Source organism: Numida meleagris, chromosome 27, assembly GCF_002078875.1.
Source record: "Numida meleagris isolate 19003 breed g44 Domestic line chromosome 27, NumMel1.0, whole genome shotgun sequence".
Taxonomy (NCBI): Eukaryota; Metazoa; Chordata; class Aves; order Galliformes; family Numididae; genus Numida; species Numida meleagris.
Genome location: NC_034435.1, coordinates 2,609,910 through 2,634,551, shown reverse-complemented (window position 1 = coordinate 2,634,551; position 24,642 = coordinate 2,609,910). Strand labels below are relative to the sequence as shown.

The following is a 24,642-nucleotide window of genomic DNA, read 5'->3' as shown; positions in this document are numbered from 1 at the left end:
GACCGGAAGCGGGCTCCGTCCCCACAGCGCCGTCCGCCAATGGGAGCGGGCGGCTGGGGACCATTTCCCGGCAGCCTCCGCGCTGAGGTACCACGTGACGCGGGGCAGGCGTGAGGGCGGCTCTAGGAACCGCGCGTTAAGCTGCTCTGTGAGGGAACGGGAAGATCATGCAGGAGCAAAGCGTCCTCAAAACTCACGACCCACATCAGGAAGGGCACCTGCCTCCTCTTTTCACTGCCTCCTCTTTTCACTGCCTCCTCTTTTCACTGCCTCCTCTTTTCACTGCCTCCTCTTTTCACTGCCTCCTCTTTTCACTGCCTCAGCCAGTGACCCCACACTCCCACCTCAGACAGGCCGGCTGACGACGGTTCGTTGATCCTTTAACAAACCCCCTCAAGTCTGAATGCTGCTGCAATTTACACCAAGCAGTAAAGAAACTGGCAACTAAAAATAAGAAAAAGCTTTAATGCTTTACAGTAAATCGATTATCGCACAGCATAATTAAAATAAGTAAGTTCAAATAAATACTCATACTGCTCACCACACCTCCGAAGCAAAGTGGCCCCTAAAGGAAAGAAGTTTGTTTTTGTCGTCTTCTGGCATTCAAAGTCCCACATCAGCAGCGCTCCACAGTTTTGCTTGGGAAAAATCACTGTTCGAGTATGAGCCTTCATCTCCAGCATCTGGATTACAGAGCTGGAGGCGGTTTGGTAAACACAGAACAAGGAAAGGGCAAGAGCAGCTGCTTGCTGACAGCTTTACAGCATGGCACCAGCAAGCAGCTCCTCTCAGCCAGCCACTTATCTGCTGGGCATTGAAAACATTTTGCCTAACAAGTAATGCTTTATCTCAAACTTCCTATCAACCCAATGTTTACCTGTGAGTCCTCATGCTAGGTAGGCTGCAAGGTAGATAAGCATCATCCCCTACTTCACAGGTAGGGATGAAACCAACTCAAAAGTAGAGACAAAGCTCCCCACTGAAGCTGCACAAACACAACATTGTCAGGGCTAGAACGGCACCATGGGATAGCTGGAGATCCAGACCCATAGTCAGTTGACTCTGGGTTGTTTTTAATTACTAAAACTGCCCTACAGTTTACAATTCCCACTTAATGCCTAACAAAGGCTTACTGTTGTCAGCTGGAAACAGAGGAGCTACATTCAGGAGAGGCACACCAGGACATGGGAACATCAAGCACTAGAGGTGAGTGGGCACTAGTAGTGCTCAGAGCAAGAAATGGAGCATGGAAATCAGCAGTCTCTCATCAAGCATACTCAGGGCTCACCACGCAGTGCCTGAGTTGCTCACCCGAGCCTCGCTGCCCAGCCAGTTTCAGGGAGTAGAGCCCTCTCCTCAACACAAAGTGCTGTGTGAAACACTTAGGGAATCCAGCGAATGTTGTTCCCACCAGGATGTTACTCAACGGGTTTCACTTTTGCAACGAATAAGGCCGAGGCTTTCTTCAGGAACTCCTCTCTGCTCATAGTGGTGCTGAGTTTCCTCTCTTGCAGTGCCCGGTCCATGGCCAAGGCCAAGCAGTCTGGCCCCAGCCTGGAGCCTGCCTCCAGATAGCGGACGGGCACGGAGAGCCCGCTGGCTCCCAGCGCCTCCTCCAGCGTGCACAGGACAGCCTGGCAGACGCTCTTGTCCGCCACACCCGCACCGCTATCCAGGACATCATACAGCATCTGCGCCTTGCTCACAAACTCCAGCAGCACAAAGCAGGTGAGCACGCCGTAACGGAAGATGTCGAAGGGCACGGCCTCGTGGTCCCGGCACTGCACTCGACGCAGCAGCGCAGCAGCCACCTCCTGGGGCGCGTCCCCGTGCTGACAGATGCGCCGCAGCAGCTCGCTGTACAGCCGCCCATCCACGCCCAGCCTCCGCCGCCGGCCGCCGGCGCCCAGCACCTCATAGGCCGTGCTGATGTTGTTGTTGAACGCCGTCCTGCCGCAACACGGGACAAAACACAGCGTTACCACCGCTCACGGTCCCCTCTCCCGGGACTACAACTCCCAGCGTGCCCCGCGCGCCCGGCAGGAGACGCGTAAGCCACCGCCGCCGCGGGGGCACGCCGGGAGCCGTAGTCTGCCGCCCGCCGCCTCTCGTCCGCACCTGTGGGAGTGGTGAGCCAGCCGCACGTACCACAGCGCCCGGGACAGGCGCTGCATCGGCCCCGAGAGCTCTGCGGCCGCCTCGCCCGCTGCGCCGGAGCTGCCCAGCACCAACCGCTCGAAGTAGTCGGCCAAGAAGGAGACGGGCTCCTCGGGCCGCGCCTCCAGCACCTTCAGCAGCGCCTCCCGCACCATGGCGGTGACGTCAGCTTGCAGCAGGAACTCTTCCTCGTCCCCCAGCCCGCTGCCCGCCGCCGTGGTCGGGGTGGCCGCCGCCCGCCGCTTCTCGCACGCCGCCATCTTAGCTGCAGGTGGCGAAGGCGGATCCCAGCCATCTTGGTGCGCCGCTATTCCGCTGAGGCGGGAAGCTCCTCTGCCGCCATCTTGAATACTGGCAGCCAATCCGTAGGCGAGGAGGTCGTCGGATCCACGCCCATTATTGCCCCGCGCATCCAATCAGCGGGCGGAAAGCGGTTGCCATGGTGCCGAGCAGGCTGCCATCTTGAGTGTGGGCAAGGAGCCGCAGCTCCATGAGCTGTAGCAAACGCGGGGCTCCTCGGCAGCCGCGACCACCCCGGGCAACGCACCGCTCGGGGACTAGAGCCGTGTGGGGAATGAGGCAGAGCACAAACAAAAATAAAGCACTTTTATTGAAAGTAACGCTGCTGTTACGCACATCCACCCAGCACCACGCCCCCGCCTCCTACAGCCCGAGGGCTGTACTGGGTCTCTGCTGTCCTCCGGGATTGACCAGAGGCTGTGCAGGCCCAGGACAGCGCAGCCCGGTCCATCCCCTCACAGCCCGGTCTGTCCCTCACAGCCCCGTTCACGGGTCAGGCAGCGGCAGCCTCAGCCGTGGGTAAAGCTGTTGAAGGAGGGCTCGGGGTCCCAGCCCTGCTCACACACACCACAAAGTGCACGGAGTCCTCAGTGCCCAGCCAATGTAAGGGAGTGTGGCTGCAGCCTGGCCAGCTCCATGCTGTCAGCCCCGGGGCTGGAGGCTGTTCTTCTTAGGGTCCAGCAGCAAGCACCCCGCGCCCTGCTGGCTCTGGTGGTCCTACTGCTGAAGCTGGGCTGCCTGGCTCATGGGCGCTCGGCTTCCCGCGAGGCCAGCAGCAGGAAGAATGATGGCAGGAGCTGATTCAGAGGAATGGGGCAGCTGTAGGCAGCCCCCACGCTTAGGACAGATCATAGTGCGATTTAAATCGTTTCCACAGGCAACGAGATACGACAGCAGTCACTATCAGTCCCAGGAATGAGAACGCTGTCCCCATGGCTATGGGAGGGAGAGAGATGGATGTATCTGCGAAGAGAGAAGAAGGATGTGGACTTGCAGGCCCGCCTCCCACACCCTCAGTTCCCAAGGTTTGAGCATATCACATAATGGTAGGGTTGGAAGAGCCCTCACAGCCCCTCTCTGCCGTGGGCAGGCTGCCCCCCACCAGTTCATTCTGCCCAGGGCCCCATCCCTGGCCTTGGGCACCTCCAGGGATGGGGCACTCCCAGCTCCAAGGTCTCACCACCTCTGGGTAAAGCATTTCTTCCTAATATCTCACCTAAAATTGCCCTTTTCTGGTTTAAAGCCATTCCCCCTTGTGCTATCACTACCCTCCCTGTATAAAGTCACTCTCATGTTTATCAGCTCCCCTAACGTACTGGAAAGCCACAGTGAGCGTAACACCCAGCATGGCTGCAGCAGACCCCAGGGATGCATGCAGGGGGTACAGGTGGGGGTCATGGACCCCCCCCACTCACCGTCAGAGACCACCAGCTGCAGGCTGACCGCTTGGGCATGGCGGCCCAGCAGGATGCACTGGTAGTGGCCTTGGTGATGGGGCTCAGCCCGGTCCAGCCACAGCGTGGAGCCACTGCCCACTGCCTCCTCCCGGTACTGGGACAGGGCCAGGGGTGTGCGCAGCCAGCGGACAGAGGCGTTCTGGGCACACTGCGCCCGGCACTCAATGCGCAGGGCCCTGCCTCGTATCCCGTTGGGAGGCAGCGACCAGATCCGCAGGCTGCACGTGGGTGTCGTCACGTGGGAGCCCGGGGGACTCCTGCCATCCACAGCTGTCCCCTGTGTGGCTGCAGGGCTCCCAGCGCCCGTGCTGGGGGCTGCGGTGCTGTCCAGATGCAGTGATGCTGTGACCACCGTAGGGCTCTGAGGGTGCTCGGTCGGGGTGGGATCAGATGCAGCAGCCCACTCCGAAGGGGTCTCAGGTTTCTGCGTCACAGTGTTCAGGGCTGTGCTGGGCTCGTGGGGTTCTGGGGATGTCGCCGGGATGGTCGCAGGCCCAGTGATGCTGCGGATCACCGTCGTGGTCACTGTGGTGCGGGGGCTCTCTGTGGAGGTGCCCACGGCCAACGGCTGCTCCGTAAAAGCTGTGAACACAGAGAGTCATAAGCGGCCTCAGAGGCGAATGGTGCCACTGTGCCACGTTATCCCCAGGGGGTGATGGCCAACTCTGCCCACACCACGCAAGTACAGCAGCCCAGGGGCAGGGAGCAGCACCAATCAGCAGCCCAGCATGGGAGCACGGAGAGGAGATTCACAGCACAAGGAGGGAGAGCTGTTACCCTTCCTGTTTTGAGCAATGCCAGACAGTAAAGGTGGGCTCTGGCAGTGGGGGCAGTGCAGGAACCTGGCTTTCCAGCTCCATTCCAGGTACTCACCCCCATTGCTCACAGGAATCGATGCCACGCGGGTGAAGGTCTCTGATCCCACATGCAGCATCAGCTCACACCTGAACACCACCCCTTCTGCCACGTCCTCCCCCGGCACCCGCACTGTGGTCACAACATCAAATAGTCCCTCATCAGTCTCTGTTTCTTCAAAGTAATCATTCAGCAATTTGTCCTCGCGGTACCATGCGAGCTGCAGCCCTTCGATGGGGTACACGTGCAAGGCTGAGCAGTGCAGGGTGGCTGGCTGCCCCGGTGCCAGCACTGGGTCCACGTTGAGCTGCAGCGCCTCCGGGAGAGCTGCAAGAGGAACAGCCATAGGAAGCCTTGAATCACGAGAGAATCACAGGACTTTGCAGGGGAAGCCCCCAAGAGAAGGGGTGGGGATGCTTACAGTAGACCCGCAGGGTGACGGTCTGTTGGTAGCTGTTGTCGCCGCAGATGCCCTGGCAGATCTTGGTGCCTGCTGTGGCCAATTTGGCGCTGCTGATCCGCAGGATGCTGTGGGTGAGGAAGGTGTCGATGCTGCCCAGGTTGGTGTCCAGCCCTTTCCACTGCACTGTGCCATCTGGGCAGGGCATTGAGCAGTTCAGCTGCACTGCGTCCCCGTACTGCACCACTGGCTCCTTTGGCACCACCACCAGCTTGTTGGTCGGTCGCCCTGCGCGAAGGAGGAGGGACCACAGGGGTCAGAGGAGGGGACAAACACCAACAAACAAATAAAGCAAATGGGATTTTGCTTTCCTGCTTGCTGAGCAGTCACACTCAGGCACAACCCAGCTCTTTTCCCATCACCGTGGAGGGCACAGCTTGTTAGTGATGACTCATTAAAGCCAATGCTTCCACGGCAAAATCCAGCCACGGTCTGCCAGATAGCAGGCGTCACCTCCTGATCGAACTCTTTACCACCAAGACTTCCCAGCCATTTTATGGGGAAATGAGCCCAAACACCTTTTTCTCTGCAGTTTTCATCGTTCACCAGTGCTGCTGCTCCCCTGGCAGCAGGGGTAGTGCACTGGGAGCAGGAACACACCATCGCTCACCCACCAGCCATGGGCTCCACAGCAATGGGCACAGAGCTGAGGAGCAAGGATAAGGAGCACCAAAAGCAGCACACAAAGCAAAAGCACCAGGATCTCAGCACAGCCAGAGCCACACAGCCTGGGTGAGGGATGAGTACAGCCTGCAGGCACTCACCGCTACAGCCCCATAGCAAGCCAAGGAAGAGGAGAGGAGCCAGTTCCATCGCCCACGGAGCCGGCCGCTGGGCAGGGCAGCAGCAAACTGTGGTTTTCCTTCCTTCCCTCTTGCTGTGAGCAAGTGCTGCCGTCCGGGGCTTTCCTCTTCTGGCCGCTAGCTCCGTCCTCAGCCCTTCTTAACACCCTGCAAGATCCGCCCCTGCGAGCACCATCCGGGGGCCCCACAACCTTCCCATCAGTGGGGGTATTTCCAGAAAGGGTTTCCCATTCTACTTCATGTTCAGTGCCCACCCACTTCTGCAGCCCCGTGCCTATGGGAGCCCCTGGCCTCAGTGGTCCCCACGTGGCTGCAGGGCTCCCATTGCTTCTCACCCCTGGACAGCCCCACTCAGGCCAGGACCTGGTCCCTTCCCAGCTCCCCCTACGCTCCACCTGGCCAGGGTGAGCAAGGCTGCCTGGATACATCTTCCGGAAAGCAAGAATCTCCCTAAATCACGGGGATTTGAAACCTTCTGTGCCAAGAGGTTAAGCACAATAGGAAAGCAGGCTGCCTCCTCCACCAGGCTCCCCTTTATCTCCTACCAGCTCACCCTGGGATGCTTCCTACAGCACCTCCCCAGCACCAACCCCCACCACCAAACTCACCCCATGCAGTGCCCTGCCCTCCCTCCAAGGCAAACTGTCTTTTCCCATGCTGAGCACAGAGGCAGCAACTAAAACTGAAAGAACTGCTGAAGAGACTGTTCTTAAGGAGAACAGCAGTTATCCCCTGGTAGGGCTGCCTACCCCGCATCACGCTGCCCCAAGGCACGGCCCCAGAGCCTCTCCCCACATCTGGCATCACAACCCCATCCCCACCCAGCTCTATGGAAAGAGCCGGGCCCATTCTGGCTCATCACACCCCACTGGTGCTTGGGCTAGGGAAGGAGCCAAAGGGTTGAGGGAAGGGATGTGCGATTCCCCACACCTCCCATCAGGAGCTGCTTCCCGTGCGGGAACACTCCTGAGAAGCGGCTCCGGGCATGGGGAACGCCGCCCGTCTGTACAGGACACCAGGTAATTAAATGTCAGACGTGGCAGGGGAAGCGCTCTGTAAACAACTGCCACCCGAATGTGCACATTCAGCTGAAATCAGGGTGATTAATGGCCGCAGGGTTTTGTTCCTTCCATCCTGTGTTAATGGAGCCACTTCCCGGAGTTTCCAGCAACCACCGCAGTCCGTCCACGGGGCCCCGACCTGTCCCTGGTGCGGAAGTGCCCAGGTCTCTGTATGGGCCAAGCTCTTCCCAGCAGTGAGCCTGGGGTCTCCTCCTCACTCCCGCCCTGGTAGCTCAGATCTCAAATCACCTCCATGGCCTAAACCCATCTCCCCTTGGCCACCTGTGGCAGAACAGCCACCAAGCAGCTCTCAGAACTTGGCCCCCCGAGCATCCCATCGCCCCGCATGCTGCGGTCTGTTCGGTCTCTCCCTTTAATGGACTTCTTCTCCTGGATTGGAAGCACACGCGGGTGGATGCTTCTACTCTAGTACTTGACCTAGTGGTTGGCAGCCCTGCCTGCAGCAGGGGGTTGGAACCTGAACTTCAAGGTCCCCTCCAACCCCAAGCCCTTCTATGCCTCCATGAAAGACCACGCTTCAAGCAGCTGGCGAAGCCCAAAGCCCTTCAGAAGTTTACTGTTAAGCACCAGGCTCAGAGTCCAAGTTATTCGTCTCTTTTCCCCTTCAAATAACAGCAGAAAAAAAAAATAATACAATAAGCTCAAAAGTGCAGAGGAAATAGATACGAAAAGCAACATCATTTATAATAGATGGCTCGTGTTTCCAGCTCATTACGGGGGACTGGCCGTCCATCAAAGGACCTGATTCGGATTTGTTTATATTACTGTGATTATATTGTACGATCCTCGAGCATCGAAAGAAAAGAAAAAAAAAACACAAAACCCCACTTCAATGAGTAAGATAAGATCTCAATGAAGCCTGCCTGGAAATGAGGACAGCGGGGTTGGGATGCTGACAGATGCGTGCCACAGCCCCCACGGACCCAGGGGGATGCTGCTGGTGCAGGAGGGATGGCTGCTGTGCATGGAGCTGAGCTGCACCCGGCCATCCCAGCTTGCACAACCCCCAAACCTTACCTGGTACCATGCATGTTACCCCAATGTACAGCCTAGAGGTCTCTACCGAGTTGTCCATGCACTCAGCATGCACCCAGTAAGGTGAGCAGCAGGGGCACAGCTCGGTGCTTGGAGGCAAAGGGCACAGCTGTGGGGAGAGCTGTGGGGAGAGAGTGGGGATTCTCCAGAATCGGGAATTGGTTTCCACCTGCTTTTCGTTCTAGAACACAGGTTTGGAAGAGATGGGTGAAAGCCAACAACCAGATTTGGTGCCCGTGGAAGGGATCGGGTTGACAGAGCTTGACATGAGAACCCCAGCGCACGGAGGCTCCAAAAGCCCCAAATCCACCTCGTAACAGATCAGAACCGAGAGCTCCAAACGCAACAGGAAGGCAGCGGTTTAATAAATAATCCAATCAGAGGAGAGATCAGCCAGTTCTAAACGCGACTCCAACTGAAATCAATACATTTCGCTGTTAGCTTCAAAATTAAAGAGATACAGAAACGCACACAACGAGAGCGCGCCGTTCATCGACGGGCGTGGGCTTGCCGCGGGCCCACACGTTTTTTTTTAAAGGTGACCGAAGATGTCAGCAGCAATCCAAGTGCAACTGGAAGAATAAAAACCAAGTTAAAAGTGACGCGTTCGCAAAGGTAACGGCAGAAGGGCAAGCGGCGCGGCTTAATGCACTCGGTGCCTTTAATGCAACGAGATCAGCTCTAGAAACTCCATTCAAACTGCTGCTATTAACATCGGGGCTGCAGAGGAAAGGCAGCTGAGCCCGTTTCTTTTTGCCCCGTGTTTGGGGCATTGCTGTTACCAACCCGAATTGCGACTCGCCGCAGATTTTGGGATACTGATGCTGAGTGGGCAGGCTCGGGCATTACACAGCAGATCAAGGGGATTTACAGAAAAAAAAGCTCTTTTTAAAAAAAAAAAAGTTGCATTTCCATAGAAAACAACAAAACTTGGCACGGCGAGCTGAACGCTCCGTCCAGGTTTCCCAACCTCCACCACCGACGCTGCGGAATTACCGGCCCTTTCAGAATTAGGCACATTCTTCATTCAGGTCCGGTGATTTCGGCTCCGCTCGGCCTCCCTCCCATCAAGGCAGGACAGCGGCTCACAGCCCCTGCACCCAAACGGGGAGAGGGGTTACAGCATGGCCAAGGGGCCCTCGAGCCAACAAAGGGAACTCCAGAAACGTGAATACAAATCCCTATCTGCTTCCAACGCCCTGTCACAACAAGCAGCAGCACCGGGGAAAGCAAGCAGGCCAGCACCCAGAGCACCCTCAGCACCGTGGGCTTGGAGGACGCAGCCGGTCCAAGTCACCCTCACCCCAATCCCCACCGTGCCCCCCCCTCTGCCTGTGCCACCATGGCTGCGTTGCAGAGGCAGGTCCTGGCAGGTTGGCAAGAGACCTCGGTGGAATAAATTACTACACGTAGGAAAGGAGTTCTAAAAAATATAGATATCTATATATTTCGTATAATATAAATTATGCTCATCTTGGTTTTTTTTTTTTTTTTTTTTTCTCCGTAACGTTCCGCTCTGTTTTAACCTGTGAAGCTTCGAGTGCCTCGGTGTGAATGAGGTAACTACGCAGTGTTTCATTTCAGCTCATTTGCATGTGAGGGGACGTAACTACTCGAGTTCATTTTAATGCAGTGCAAATCAATGAACCACCAGCTCTACCCGCTGGAGCTCCAGTTGAAAAAAAGCTATTTCTGGGAGCAACCCCGTGTTGTAATTTCTTGCCTAGAAGTTAAAAGCGAGTGGATTTGCTTCAGGGAAGGAGCCCGCTGTGCATGCACAGTGCAGCCTATCCCAGCAAGGTGTGGAAACGTGGGGCATCGCCACGAGGAGTCACCACGCATTGCTGATGCCTTCTGCTAGCACTGTTCTCCAGCCCCACAATCAGAGCTGCAGAAGCAAAGCCCTCGGTGCCCGAGCCAGCCGCTCTCTGCGGGGACAACGATCTGCTCTCCCGGTTCTTATTACAGGATTTAAAGTACCAGCCAAAATTACTGATAAACAAAAGATGAATTACTTCGCTTCGGTGCCCGCCTCCTCTAACTAACTGGGCCAGAAAATTGATAAACCAACGCCACGCTCTTAATTCAGCCCGGCCTAGGCAAGCAGTCATTCTGGACTGTTAATATCTGAAGGGATGCACGTGAAGATGCAGAACTCCATCTGCTCAGTCACCACGAACCAGCTTTTCCTCTGCCAAGCTCACAGAAGAGGTCAGAAGCAAGGAACACCCCGTGCCTCGCGTCCCCTTCACATCCCTGGAGCAGGCACCCAGCGTGAAGCAAACTGACAGCGCTTGGGCCCCATAGCGGTGCCCGCCGTGCTCCAGGGCCGGCCAGCTGGTCTTTGCCATTAAATACAGAGGCATTTTGGTCACTGCTGCGCAGGACCAGCGCCAGATGCAGTCACCAGCCTGCAAAGAAGGGAGACGTGAAGTGACAGTGCTCCCTTTTGGTCCTTCTCCCCTAAATTACTGCCTTGGACCTCGAGAGAAGCGATCCCCAGGGGAGAACACGGCAGCTGCACACAGACCCCACGCTGAGCAGGACTATTTTATGGCCGCTGTATCCACAATCCCCTCAGCAACCAATTCCTTAAGCGTCCCCAGTTTGGCCTTCCCTTCCCCAGCGATTGCTCAGCGCCATTATTCCTGACCTCACTCAAACGAGAACAATTGTTTCCTGCCCACTTCGCTATCTCTGTGCATCTATAAACAACCAAGAGTTCCCTACGTTTTTGCCTCAGCTTCTTTCACAACACCCGAAGTTTCTGTTTCTTTTTCCTAAACGGAGTTGACCCCTGCAGAAGAGGCTCCAGTTTTAAATTCTTCAACAAAATGCAAGCCTTCGTGGAGGGGGGGGCTCAGCAATGGAATACAAACTTGCAGACTCAAAGCGATCGCAACCATCATCAGGCTCCTTTGGACCGAGAAAAAACAGATCACCCTCACTATCTGGTTTTAATATCGAGATGGCAGGAGTCTGTGGAAAAATCAACACGCTTTATAGAGGTGCTCAACAGCTATTTCTCTGACCTTACTCTCAGGAAGTCACACTTGAACAAAGCGCTTAGCAGAGTTCACTTCTTTCTCCTACCTCTTCAGAAACTATTTTCTACGCGACCTTTCCAGGTCCAGAAGAAAATCCCCCTCAAAAAACCCTTCTGCCTACTTCCTACGGAGGTAGCGACAGACAGGAGTGTTACATCAGCGTAACAACAACGCCAACAAAAAGAGCCAACACAAAAACAACAGAAACCCCCATGAAAAATACCAGCATTGACCACCTAAGCATCCGGAATTCAGACACTTGCCTGCCATCCATCCATCCATCCATCCTCCCTTGTGAACTCAGGCCAGCATCCATTTCTTGCCTAAGTGTCACGTGGGCCAAAATGGACCGATTCACCAGATCCTCAAGATGTTGACTATCCTATCTATTCTCCATCCATGCACACGTTTTACCTGGTGTATTATTACAGTATGGGCTGCATATGCTGCACGATGCAGCTTCTCGGCCTCCCCCAGGCTGAGGTCAGCCAACTCAGCAGTGATGGGATCAGCATCGAGTACCAATTACGTAAGGGGATGGGGGAATGTAACAGATGCCTTGTTTTATTCTGGCTGGCACATGAGTTAGTTCACATTAGAACACAGACAATGCTAGCTCCTTAATTTTTCACTGACGAGTTGAGTATTTGGCAGGTCACACCATGAAGTTCAGTGTTCACAACAAGGGCAGGTTTGCTTTAAAGAAATATCCCTTCATGCAGAGCAGTTCGGTGTCTCCCCTTTCCATCAGCACCAGACCATACAATCCAATTTTTGCACCAGCTGAGTATATTTGGCTTGAAGGGAAACCACTTCCCTTCTCGTGAGCTGCTAGTGGTACAGTCTTATCTCACTCCTCTTCGCCTCCCACCCTCTCACCCCAAACCCCAACTAAGTCCATCCTTGATCTGGAGTTGAGACACAAGCCAGGTCCTTCTCTCCCAACCTCATACACTGCTGTCCTCAAGCAGGGGCTCCTTGCCATCCGAAGCTCCAGCCTGTGGGCTGTGGGTGTGGGTCTGGGCTCCGTTACTGTGTTTTTTGTGGCTGCCTGATCTCAGAGTAAGGTTGTGTTCTGGAATGAACAAGGCCACCAGGAGCGACAGCAAGACAGAACAAGCCCCAAAGAGGAAAGGAGGCCCCGGGATAATGCTGCTCTGTAGGGAAAAAAAAACAAAGGAATGGTTAATGCTGAGGGCAATGTCAGAAGAAGCACCACAATACTGAATGGTAAGGCTGAACAGATTACCTCATCCGTTGGGTTGGCCATGTTGGGTTTGGAGGCCTTACCCAAAGTTTCCACCTCAGCCATTTCGTTCAATTCCACGTGGAAGAGATAGAAGACAAAGCCATAGAGAGCTGGCCCCAGGCCATTACACAGGCCCCGAATTCCAGTGATCATCCCCTGAACTACACCTGGGGACAGAGAACATTTGTGACCCGAAGTGCTGCTAGGATGAACTTGCCCATGAGACAAATAAACAATTGGACTTACCCTGCTGGTCAGGGTCCGCGTTCCTGGACACCATGGCACTGATGGCCGGGAAGGTGATGCTGGACATGGCAGCCACAGCCCCTGCTGCCCACATCATCCTTGGAGAGAAAGAGGCAGCAGTCAGGAGGCAGGCTCCCCAGGAGCTGCTATAGACCAGCACTGCGTGTGGAGCAGCATCTCCCTCTGCTGGGGACAGAGACCTGTCACAGAACCACGGAGGGAGAAACCAAACATGGGCAAACTCTTACCAAGGCTGTGATCCGAAGCCATACCAGGCAAGCTGCAGGATCTGGAAGCCAAGTCCCAGCAGGATGGTGTTTTTATTTCCTATTGAACGCATGAGAATTCCCAAGACTACTGTCTGGAAGTGAAAGAAAAACAAAGTAAGTGCAGAGAGATGACAACAAGCTGAAAAACAAGAGTACAGGAATCAGAGGGAACTCTCGCTGCCATGAGACCGCTCTACCACACCCAGGCACTCCTTCATTCTGATCATATTATCTTAGAAATCAGCAGAGCACAATCTATGATGTTTTACAGAGCAACACGGGGCCACCCCAGTTTGTTATTCACTGACAACAGCCACAAAAGATAAGAATAGAGGGACCACGGGCAGCTGTAAGTGCTATCTGTGTAGCCAGAGGGATTCTGACAAGTCATCGATCCAAATGATCAGAAGTTGAGTATATTCCCATAACCTGGCTGTTAGATCATAGGGAGCAATCACTTCTCACCTGAGCCAGTATAGAGAGAATTCCAACTACACCAATAAACGCTGCCACAGTCTCTGAGGAAAAACCAATGACCTGTGGAAAGACCAGAAAGGGATTTTTCAGGCAAGAGATGTGCACCATACAACACAAACCACTCCAGCAGTGTCACTGTCGTTTACTGACACTGCTTATCAGTTCCTTAAACATGAACCAACTGTACATTCCACTACCTCACTGGAATAAAACATCTACAAAGTGATCAAGAAGCTCCCACATCTATTTTTCTTTTTTTTAGGAAAGCTGGAACATGTCACTATTTCTTATGGCTTCAGCTTTCTTAAGCCGTTGGCCAACATCAGCTTCCTATGGACACGCAGCTTAAAGATCATTTCTAGGCTGGGTTTCTGCATTCAGAGCCTTCCCTGCTTGCAATACACTGACCTGTCGCAGGTACAGGAAAAAACTGGAGTACTGGCCAGCTTCAGGAAGGTAGGAGAGAAAGACGGTGATACAGATGAGCAGCACTGTAGAATCCTGACCCACTTTCCTCAAAGACTGTAGAAAAGAGGAGGGGGGGGAAAAAAAAAGTCAAAACCATGGCATGCTCTCCAGGTAAGCAAAAGTGTTTAAGTCACCATCTTCCATGCAAAAAGGGAATGCTTGGAGAAGACCATACTTGTTCACTCACAACAGCCCTCTGTAAATGCCTTGTGTTTGTCAACAGCAAATACCCAGCATTCCAGATGAAGATGTGAGCAGTGTCACAGCACACCAGGCACAAAAATCACATCAACTTGCACCCTCAGAATGAGGAATTTTTTTTTTTTACTTTGCAGTTTCTTACATTTATGGTCAAGCGCTTTTAATCCCCATTTTTGCTCCTTCAGAATGCCAACATAATTCTCCAAGCAAGCAGAGGGGAGGTGAAACTCTGCAAAGCTCACCACCATTAGCAAGGTCCTAAAAAGTAAGGGACACACAAGACTTCTCCTGACGCTTACAAAGTAACTTATATTGCAGCAGGAGGTAGAAACCACGGTGCACTGGGAAAGCTATGATCTTCTTGCTTATTGTGGTGGGATGATTCACATAAGTGGAATACCACCACTGAGGGCTACAAGCTTTTTAGAAGGGACCAGCAAGGCAGGAGGGGTGGGGGAGTGGCCCTCAGTGTTAAAAAGCATAGAGGCTGCAAGGAGCTCCCTCTGAGTAACAGTCAGGGTGAGAGCCTGTGGGTTAAGGTTATGGACAGGACCTAATGAGGTTTAATGAAGATAAGGGTAAGATTTTGCACTTGGGTTGGAGTAATCCCAGGCACGTATACAGACTGGGAGAAGAACTCCCTGAGAGTAGCCCTGCTGAGAAGGACCGAGGGGTCCTAGCAGATGAAAAACTTAACACGAGCCAGCAGTGTGTGCCTGCAGCCCAGAAGGCCAATGGGTTTCCAGTCCTGGGCTGCATCATAGGAGGGGTGGCCAGCAGGGTGAGGGAAGTGATTGTCCCATCCCTGGAGGTGCTCAAGGCCAGGCTGGATGGGGCCCTGGGCAGCCTGATCTAGTACTTGACCTAGCAGTTAGCAACCCTGGGGTTGGAACACGATGATCCTTGAGGTCCCTTCCAACCCATTCTGTGATTCTCTGATATTTCAAACAGCTGGCACATCTCCTCCAAGAGATGCTCTTGTTTTAAGGCCTTAGATACGCAGTGACGTTAGGTAAGATAGAAGCTGTTAGTTTTGTATGCATGCAGTCTGCTTCCAATTAAACGTTGTACCTCCAACAGAATTCATCTTGATCCCTTGTGGAACGCATCTTTCTTTTGAGAGAAAATAGCAGAACTAAAGCACCCACAAATACGACCAGAGTGCAGAAAAAGGAGCAGCAAGGTTACTTACAGCAAATGGGTCTGCTTGTTCCCAAGAGATCGGAGCTCCCCAGGAGACCGGGCGCATCTCTTCTGGCAGAGATTCTGGCACAGCCAGCAGGATGAAACCAATATCCAGCAAAGCAACACCTGAAGCTAGCACGACGACTAGTGTATCACCATAGGCTTGGGAAAGGTATGCACCAATTGCTGGGCTTGTGACCAGACTAGCAGCAAACGTGGCTGACACCTAGAAGCAGAAAAGATTAATCCAGCCTCTTCTGTCCACAGCCTATTTTCTCCTCCACAGTAACTCAAGGGGATTAATGATTTTGCCATCTTGGAAGGAGACAATCCAGGTGGACAGGGACTCTTGTACATGGGAATATGGCACGTTTGCTTGGTGCCATCCAGGCTGAGTTCTAGCAAAAGGCAATTAAAGCTATCCTAACAGTTCACATTGGTTAGGATACTTCCAGTAACTCCATAGGAAGGGCATGATCACAGGCTACTTGTGTGCACACCAGTATCATGGCCTGATCTCTTTAATGGTGCAAAAACCAGGCTGATTTAAAGGCTAAGCAACAGCTGGAGTTCAGATCACGTAGAAATTAGCTTGCTCTCTCATTGCTCAAAGAGAAGCAAGAACAGGGAGACAAATTAGCAAAGCCCCTATCATCTTCTAACAGATAAAGACATCAAGCTTGAGGGCAGTAAGTCTCCCACCCTAATTTCACACCTGTCCTAACTGTGAGACCCCAAGAGACAAGCCTGCTATGAAGCTCCTTACCAGGCCATATGCTGTGCTGCGTTCATGCTCCTGTGTGATATCAGCAACGTAGGCAAAAATCACAGAAAAGGTGACAGCAAAGACTCCAGACATGGAAATGACAGCAAAATACCACCTGAAACAGGTGTTACCAAAGGCAGAGTTAGAGAGCAGCCACATGGTAGAAGCAAATTCAGCTGCTGATTACCACCTCTTCCATATTCTTCCTCCAGTCCACCCTATTTCACTGCATCATAAAGCACTCAGCAACGCTGAGCTTCAGGCTTGTGGCCTATGAAGTTTCATGACTTATTTTCCCCTTATGTTATAGCTTATGTTTCACCAGGTGAAGCAATAAAGATTTTCATCCTGAAACTGAACTGTCTGGCAGAACTGGACAAGTAAATCAATCTCTAGGCTGAGGAAAGGCTACATGCCCAGGCTCCTTCTCTACTGGACAGACACTTCCATCTCATCTCCAAATGCAACACCTGCAAATCCTTCACTGCTGAGCTTCACACTCGCTCTTCTTCTCAGAACCACTCAGTTTTAACAAGAACAAACTCACCACGGACTGATCTTCATAAGGGGAATTGGTGCACACGTGAAGAAGACAGTGAGGAGGAGGAAGGATTTCCTGCCCCAGACATCAGAGAGAGCACCAATCAGTGGGGCACTTAGAAAAGAAAGCAGACCCTAAGAAAAGACAGAAAAGATGACAGGATTTGACTGGGGGGGGGGTTTCTCTCTGATTGTCAACAGCGAGAGCTTTTGGAAACAAGATGTGAAGATAAAAATAAGACAATCCATTCCTATTTCCTACAAGCAGGCAACGTTACCAAAACAGAACAGCTCATTGAAGTGCTCACATTTTCTGGGAGGAAAACAAAGTCCTTGATCAGCTAGATGCTGCTAAATAATCCAAGCACTTCCCATTCCCTGCAGCTGCTCAGCCTGCAGCTGTGGTCTTCCCAGGCACACTTGTGCAGCAGGGAGTTGCCCTGCCAGCACCTAAAAAGATTCTGGCACAGCTCCATCACATTAACATCTGCTATAGTTCTAGGGAAAGCTTTTCTCTTTTAGATGGAGACCCGATGAGAAACCAAAACCATTAAGTACAGATAAAATTGTTCAGTGCTTTCCACTGCCTTTCAAAGCAGAGATTAGCAGGGAGTAGTCCTTAAGCGTACTGGGGAGTGCCCAACTCATATCTAAGGGAATCTCTCTGAGGCTATTTCTTGAGATCTTTTTTTTTTTTTGCTAGAACTGGGGCCTAGCAACAACGCCTTGCCTCACTTCTGAGCCAGAACACGTGGCTATTGCTTCTTCACTGCTCTTGCCTCGAATTCTGCTTTGGGAACGCTGGCCTAGTCACCAAGTCCACACACACTCCCTGCTTTCTCTGATGAGAGCCCACTAAGGTCAGCCCAATTTCAATTTTTATTACTGATAGGTTCGGATGTCATTGATCTCTTGCTTTGTTAGTCTCCACAGTTTGGTTCCATGGCTGATATCATAATGATTTAGAATGCTTTCAGCTGTTATAGCTCCAAACGGACGCCAACAAGCAGCACACTGTTAATACTTCTCAGTAAACCCAATTTTTTACATTCCATCAATCCTTCATCTTCCATTAGGTTTGCTGGTGAGCAAATCAATGTTAAATGCGAGCACCAAACACTGGCTGACACCAGCAAATGACAGGCTTTGCCACTTCTTGCTCTGATCTCAGACTCAAATGAAAGTGAGGAACAGGTTACACTTCCTTACACGCACCCGTAAGAGTGGAAGGAACACCCCTTACCTTGACACCATGAATCAGGCCATTCATCAAGAACGTATGCTGAGGAAAAGTCTGGTGTAACACCTAGAGGAGGAAAAATAAAAAAAAGAATGCTAGCAACTTGTACAGGGTTTCCATTCATGCAGGCACCCGATGGCTATAGCTGCCTCTACGAACACAACACGGGGAAAATGGGAAGGACATCAGCATCTCAAGGCAAAGCCTCCTCTACAAGAGGTGGTGTTCCCAAGGATGCTCACTCACCGTTAGCATCGGAGTGGTCAGTAAACCCCAGGCAAAGAACTCCAGGAAAATCACCACCACTGCATGATACACGCTGGGTTCTCCAATCCCCTGGCGCTGCAAAACAAAGCTCCTCATTAAAAAAATAAAAATAAAAAATACACACATCCTGATCTGTGATAAATACATTTGGTTGGGAGCTGAAATGTCAACTCTGACCGAAGCTGTGATTCATGGACATATGCTGCAGCATCTGCCCCTCTGGGTCTACCCATCCTTACCTGTCCTACGAAGCCAACTGGTTTCTTTTCTCCCTTCCCCTTCTAAGAACTAGCATCTTTGATATCATTAAGCCTCCCCTACAGATAACTGAACATATCACCCTTTCAGCCCTCACCTTACGAGCTCTGACATGGAACCCCCTGCCCATTTTGACAGCAGTACATGCAACACCTCAGAAAAGGCTCTAGAAGTTTGGAAAGGCAAGTTTGGTATCCAGTGCTGACTCCATGCGTCCAGCGTGATGGAAAAGGCCAATCCTTGAGATCAGCTTAAAAAAAAAAGCCCACAAGAATTTGCTTATCTGACTTTCATTAAAGATTTCTCCCAGCACTTCTAGGGCAGCATTTGTTCAGCTGCATTCCCAGAAGGTTATCTCCTGCCACACAGGACACTTGCAAAGTCACAAGCTCACCAGCGAAACAAATCACGAGGAACCAGAGGAAAACTTCCATGAATTACATCAGAGAACTGCACAGACCAAACATTCAGTAGCACAACGTGCTCTTCCACAAGAGCTAATACCTCATGTTAGCAACAGCATGACTTCAACTCAGCAAAAAGTGAAGCCTCCTCAATAAAAGAAATCAAGTCACCAGCACAAGAGCCAAGAAGCACCCTACCCTGTCCTGCAGGAGATGGTGGCTCACAGCAGTCAGCCTTACTGCACACAAGGGAGATGATTTTTTGTAGCAGAGGAAGAAGGCCCAGGGTGGCACAAACCCACCCTGCTCCACTTGTCTAACAGCCTCTCTGCAGAACACAGCAGCCCTCCCTGGCTTTCATCACCCCTCCTTGTGCCCTCTCAACCATTCAATGCTTCTATCACAACTGAAACAAAATTAAAAGCCTCTCTCTTTACGCAGTAGGCGCAGACGTATCCACACGTGAAACCTGTTCACAGCTTCCACCTCTCGACCGTCTCATCGCGTTACGCTCCTTAAACAACTGAGAAGAGTTCATCTCCTCTGGAGTCACCCCACAAGGCTGCTTTGCTGGAGGATGTGCAGCTGCGAAACACAAAGATGCTGAAGAGATCGCTAGGAGCCTGGAAGAGATCTCTAGGAGCCTGCTACACACGTCGATGACCAAGAGCACGGGAAGAGCTCGCTGCCACCTTATGCCCCACAGGTGTGCCCGTTTCTGAGCTGCCATTTACCAGGCACGCTGCTGGAACTTGCATTCTAAGTGCAGAGCAGGGACGCCTGGAGCTTCTCACGGCGCTGCTCTTCTCCCACAGCGCAGAACCCTCCAAACAAGCGAACGTTTCACCCAGACCCGAAGGCAGCTTGCCATACCCAAAATGACAGCGCCGACATCCCCCGTTCCCATGCGCACGCACACCGGGGGAACAGAACCCCCGTGGGGCCAGACGAGCAGCCGTGTCCGGAGGAGGCTCGGCCGGGCCGAGCAGCCCCACCCCGGCCCTGGGGGCAGCGGGGCTCGGTCGGTGGGCGCAGGTGCTGCCGGTACAGCGGCCTGGGGACGCGCGGTACGCAGCAGGGCCGAGCCCTCCGGTGAGCCCCGCTCCCCCGACCGCACCGAACCCACCGCTTCGCCCCATCCCTCGCTGCCCCGGCCCCGCCACTCACGCCGGCCCCGTCCCGTATGACGATCTTCTTGGCCAGCAGGACGCTGCGGTTGAGCCGCTTCTTTTTCTTCTTCTCCCCGGTCATGGCGTCGCCAGGCCGCTGCCGTTCCCCGGCCTCCGCGGCTGCCCCATCCTCCCTGCGGCGGGCCGCGCCGAGCCCGGCCCGGACCCGCGCCCAACGGGTGGGGTCAGAGCGCGGGACCCGGGGCGGCGCGGCGGGAGAAGGCGGCGGATGGAGCGGGGGAAGGGGGCGGCCCGGCCCGGAGGCCCCTCCCGCCCCGAGGCCGCGCCCCCGTCGCCCGGACGATGGCGTCGACGGCCACTTCCGGCGCCGAGCTGTCGTGACCGAGCCCTCGCGTCCCATTGGCTGCTCCGCCCGCCGCCTGCCGGCCCATTGGTTGGAAGGATCCGGGGGGCGGTGCCGCGCGGCTGGGCCCGCCGGGCTGGGGGGGGGCGGTGCTGTGACGTCAGACACCTGCCGGGGTGGCGCAAGGCATGACGGGACGCGCGGGTTCGCCGCAGCGCTCAATTAACCGGCGCTAATTAGCGCTGTACGGCCTGCGGTCGGGCCTCGGGGCTTGCGCTGTGCCTTATCGGGCTGGTGTGTTGCAGGAGACGCCTTGGCAGCTCGAGCACTGAGCGGGGCTTCAGCGCTTCCGGGGAGCTCCTGGGCTGCCCCAAATGAGGGAATCGCGGCGTGGTTGGGTTGGAAGGGACCCGCAGCCCCTTCAGCCCCACTCCTCCATGGGCTGGGTGCCCCCCCCCAGCTCGGGCTGCCCAGGGCACATCCACGGCCTTGGGCACCTCCAGGGATGGGGCATCACAGCTCCAGGCAGTGCGGGGGCCTCACTGTGTCAGGATAAAGGATGTACCCCTCACATCCAACCAAAATCTCTCATCTTTTAGATTAAAACCATTCCCTCTTGCCCTATTGCTGTCAAGCAGCCATTCCACAGTGCCCCAGCATCCCCGGGGTGGCCGGTGGGCCTCCAGGACAACCATGCAGGTCCCTTCTGGCTCAGGATTTTGCGATTCTGAGTCCCAGGAGCAGCCCTGGGCTTTGCCTTTGTTTGCTCAGGGCGTTGGAGAAAGCAGTTCGGGCTCTGTGTCCCAATCGCTTCAGCCCCTATGAAAGATGAGCACAGTTCCCAGTCCCCCATCCCCACATTAAAGACGCCAGATGGGCTGAAAGCAAAGGGTGCCGTGGGGAGGCAGAGGACAGACAGCCCTGCCCCACCAGGGGACATTGCAGGAGACCTGACCCGAGCACTCAGCCCTGCCCCGGTGCTGCTGCAGCCGCACGTACCCGCAGCCCTGACCAGCTATCCTGTTTCACCGCGCTTGCTTTAATGTGTCTTGATGCGTCAGCGCACGGGGGATTAATATTTCAGGGAGGGCTCCTCTCTGCTGGCACAGCTTCTCCGCGAGGCAGAGCGAAGTGCCCCTGCCGCTTCTTTCGGTAGAGTCGAAGGGAGAACTTGTGTGCTTTCTCAGGTGGGGGAAGCAGGGTAACACCAGCCAGGCAGCATCCCAGCAGGGTCCCAGCCCCCTCAAACCCCAAACCCACCACCAGGGAGATGGGGAGAATGTAGCAGCCATGGCCCTGGGCTCGGCGCTGGCAAAGATGGTTCATGGATTGGAGAGTCCTCGATGTTTATTCCCCTCATGCAGTGCCAGAGGTGCAAGCAGATTCATTAGGCACATTTTAGAAAGGCTATGCAATTGGTGTGCTGCTGGGGAGCGGCCAGCGCTGCTCGCCCTCCCCTCTCCTCCCACTCCTCTCCACATCGTCCATCCCTGGCTCCGTGGTGCTGGGCATGTGGGCCGGTGCTGGAGCCACATGTTTTGAGGCCATAGGAGCCTCGTGCTAGAAATGTGAAGGACTGGAGCCTGGAGAGAGATGGAAGCCAGCCCTGCCTGCTCTGAGCCTGTTCTGTGGCTGGACGTGGTGAGCAGGATGGCCTGGGGGGGTCCCACAGCAGGGCAGGACCCTCCCCGGGGGTGGTGGTGATATAGGCTGGTTTGTTTAGCAATGGGGATCAGTACATTACTTTTAGGACCAATATATTCCTTTAGCAGAAGGAATCAGTGAGTGCTCATTCTAAAACTTTCCATTTCAACTTGGCTTGGTGGGTGAACAGCCTTGTTTTCTCTTAATTCTGCTTCACAAGGGAGCACTGGAGTCCTGATAGACTACTTAGCTTTGCTTTTCACCAGGTGCAAGGACGTTTTCCTCGGATTTTCACATATATTCATTTGGAAGTTGCTCATTCTGGATGGAAATTGGGGAAAAACAGCCAAAGGTCAGCCAGAAATCTCAGTGCTGAAGCTGATGGTGGAAAAATGGGGAGAAAGTAAGTGGGCATACAACCACCCTCGATGCTATTAGCCTATATTAATGAGTTCCTGGGAAAGAATGAATACGTATGCCAATGTATACGCATGTCTTAACTGTTTAAATGTAGAACCTGAACTCTGAGAGGGCGTGCTTGTTTGTCAAGTCGACTGGTCTGCATTGAGGAATAAAGGAATGCCGCTTTCTAACACCGCATTGGGGTTAGAGAGTTTTCTTCCCAGATTTTGGATGACAGTGGTGTGACGAGATGCTCCCTCGTGCCAGCAGAACGCCTGACGCTGTGATCTTTATCCCTGGAAGCTTTCCTTCGACTAATTATTAAAAGCAGATGGAGGGGGAGGGTGGGGAAGTCCTTGCTGCGAAGCTAGCTCCCCAGAGCCTGAACCCAGCTGCTAATGAGATGAAAATAATCCAGCAGGGACTGGGGAGCAGCCCGAGCTCCAGCAGGCTGCTGGTCATCATGCAGAAGCAGTGTGGGGACCATGGGGAGATCGCTGCGGGGAGGGCGGGCAACCAAAGGTAAAGGCTGCGAGACACAGACCTCTGCACCCAGAACTGCACGAGAAGACACGAAGTTATGTGGCAGGTGCATGCTTCATATTCAGGGCTTGGTGACTGTCTTGTGGGTTCTGCCCGCCTGGAGGAATAAAGGGAGATGGACTTTGTCAGCTGCCTAGGGGACGTGCACGTGAAGAATGTGAACCTGGCAGCGGGGAGGGGGGTGGGGGGGGGACTCAGTATTGGGAACTAGGAGATAACGAGAGCTCGTTTTTCTTCCAACAGGCACTTCTGCTTGCAGAATGCTCACTGCTGCAATCACGAAATAAAATACCGTTCTCTGAGATCCTTGCCTGGACCTAAGTTATTGGCTTTGCGAGTGTTTCTCACGTGTGGGATAAAATGATGGGGACCAAGAGCCGCCCGCCCCAGGCAGGGTCTGCAGGGGCCAAGCCCCTCTGGGTCCAGGCTGGAGCTGCCCCAGGGAGCTTGCAGGAGCCCAGCTGCTTCCAGCACTTTGCAGCGGTTTAAAAACCAAAACAAGAAGGGCAGAGAGAGGCTGGGAGAAGAGAAGCGGTTCCTAATATGGCAACAGCAAATGTATGTAATTCTATTACCCTGATTTATCGATTGCACTTAGAGCGATTACTGGCTTTCACCCCCATCATCTGCCAGGGAGCAGGAGACAGTGAAGAGAAGGCGAGATAAAGGCGGCTGTGCGTTGTCCAGGGCACTGCAGGCCCCCAGGGAGGCTCTGGTTCTGTTTGTGGGGCAGAGACCTGACCCCTCTGCAGCAGAGCATCCCCCTCGGTCCTCATCCTTCGAAAGATGCTCAGCTGAAAGTGGAAAGGCAGAAAAAATAAAATAAAATAAAATAACAGCACCCAAGGGAGGACTCGAGGTGAGGAGGTGGCTCTGGGCTTGGTCCCCAGTGTGTGAGTCACGCCGGGAGCCCCCACAGTGGGTGCGATGCCTCATGCTGCCTGCCTGGCCTCCTGCCCCTGATGCTGTGGGTGGATGCTGTGGGCGGATGCCAGGCTCGCCAGGAGGTCTGAGTCCTTTGAATCCCTGAAAAAAAAATAGCAGCAGCCCCAGGGCTGGAGGAGGGGAGTGTTACATGATTGTTTTGAGGTCAGAAAGTCCCTTTAAGTGTCGTCTCCCCCCCCCGCCCCCCTCCCGCTTGCTGCAGATATTGGCAAAGAAGCAAGAAAATGATTGTGCTTTTTACTGCCTGAGCCCTCCGGGCAGATATAAACAAGTGGGAGCCAGACAAAATCAGAGTGGACAAGACCACTGCGTTGGGAGGCATGGAAATAAGCCAGCCCCATTGTGCAGCAAAGCCCCCCCCCCAGCCCCCCGCATCCCACGCAGCCCCAGGCACCCTGCAAACGCTTCCTGATGACGGGAGTTGTAGAAAAATGGAGAAAATGTCCCCGTTGCAGGTGAAGGCAGCGGCCAGGGGCTGCTGGCCCCTTCCAGAAGCTGCCTGCTCGCCACTGGGGGCATCCCAGGCGTGGGAGGGGGGCCAAGCCGTGCTTGGGGCTCTCTCTGTCAGCACAGGCACCCCGTGTTGTGCAGGAAAGAGCTCATCCGACCTCATCCTCGGGTGTCCCCGAATCGGGGCAGGGACCACGGCTGGCTCTCCGGGGGCTCCCACCGTCGGCAGCAGCCCAGAGGGGAGCACAGCCGGGGTGCTTTGGGACCGGGTGATGCTGGGGGGTGTCGGATGCTGGGGGCTGGGTGATGCCGGGTGATCTCAGGGCTGGTTGATGCTGGGGGGAGCCGGGGTGCTTTGGGACCGGGTGATGCTGGGGGGTGTCGGATGCTGGGGGCTGGGTGATGCCGGGTGATCTCAG

At 54.2% G+C, this 24,642-nt stretch overlaps 3 protein-coding genes across 3 annotated transcripts; all 3 read right to left on the bottom strand.

Moving 5' to 3' along the window:
- On the bottom strand, positions 446-2,599 carry TPGS1 (tubulin polyglutamylase complex subunit 1). Its single transcript, XM_021378634.1, has 2 exons — positions 2,119-2,599; positions 446-1,950 (listed from the first exon to the last, which is right to left on the bottom strand). Exons 1-2 carry the CDS (start codon positions 2,415-2,417, stop codon positions 1,419-1,421), a joined length of 831 nt encoding a protein of 276 aa, XP_021234309.1. The 5' UTR covers positions 2,418-2,599; the 3' UTR covers positions 446-1,418.
- Positions 2,749-8,353, bottom strand: MADCAM1 (mucosal vascular addressin cell adhesion molecule 1). Its single transcript, XM_021378633.1, has 5 exons — positions 5,994-8,353; positions 5,191-5,457; positions 4,788-5,096; positions 3,873-4,496; positions 2,749-3,420 (listed from the first exon to the last, which is right to left on the bottom strand). The coding sequence occupies exons 1-5, from the start codon at positions 6,040-6,042 to the stop codon at positions 3,296-3,298; spliced, it is 1,374 nt and encodes a 457-aa protein (XP_021234308.1). The 5' UTR covers positions 6,043-8,353; the 3' UTR covers positions 2,749-3,295.
- LOC110388893 (hippocampus abundant transcript 1 protein-like) lies at positions 11,735-20,317 on the bottom strand. The gene is made up of 12 exons (XM_021378632.1): positions 19,934-20,317; positions 18,084-18,179; positions 17,841-17,903; positions 16,605-16,732; positions 16,058-16,172; positions 15,299-15,517; positions 13,846-13,959; positions 13,426-13,497; positions 12,940-13,052; positions 12,692-12,789; positions 12,446-12,612; positions 11,735-12,353 (listed from the first exon to the last, which is right to left on the bottom strand). Exons 1-12 carry the CDS (start codon positions 20,294-20,296, stop codon positions 12,144-12,146), a joined length of 1,758 nt encoding a protein of 585 aa, XP_021234307.1. The 5' UTR covers positions 20,297-20,317; the 3' UTR covers positions 11,735-12,143.

Coding starts and splice junctions, on each gene's coding strand:
- MADCAM1 (XM_021378633.1), bottom strand. CDS start 6,042: ATGGAACTGGCTCCTCTCCTCTTCCTTGGCTTGCTATGGGGCTGTAGC. Junction 5,458..5,993: donor CTTGCTATGGGGCTGTAGCG/GTGAGTGCCTGC, acceptor TCCTTCGCGCAG/GGCGACCGACCAACAAGCTG. Junction 5,097..5,190: donor CGTCACCCTGCGGGTCTACT/GTAAGCATCCCC, acceptor TTCCTCTTGCAG/CTCTCCCGGAGGCGCTGCAG.
- TPGS1 (XM_021378634.1), bottom strand. CDS start 2,417: ATGGCGGCGTGCGAGAAGCGGCGGGCGGCGGCCACCCCGACCACGGCG. Junction 1,951..2,118: donor CTGGCTCACCACTCCCACAG/GTGCGGACGAGA, acceptor GTGTTGCGGCAG/GACGGCGTTCAACAACAACA.
- LOC110388893 (XM_021378632.1), bottom strand. CDS start 20,296: ATGGGACGCGAGGGCTCGGTCACGACAGCTCGGCGCCGGAAGTGGCCG. Junction 16,173..16,604: donor CTTATGAAGATCAGTCCGTG/GTGAGTTTGTTC, acceptor CACCTGTTTCAG/GTGGTATTTTGCTGTCATTT. Junction 12,790..12,939: donor GGCTTCGGATCACAGCCTTG/GTAAGAGTTTGC, acceptor TTTCTCTCCAAG/GATGATGTGGGCAGCAGGGG.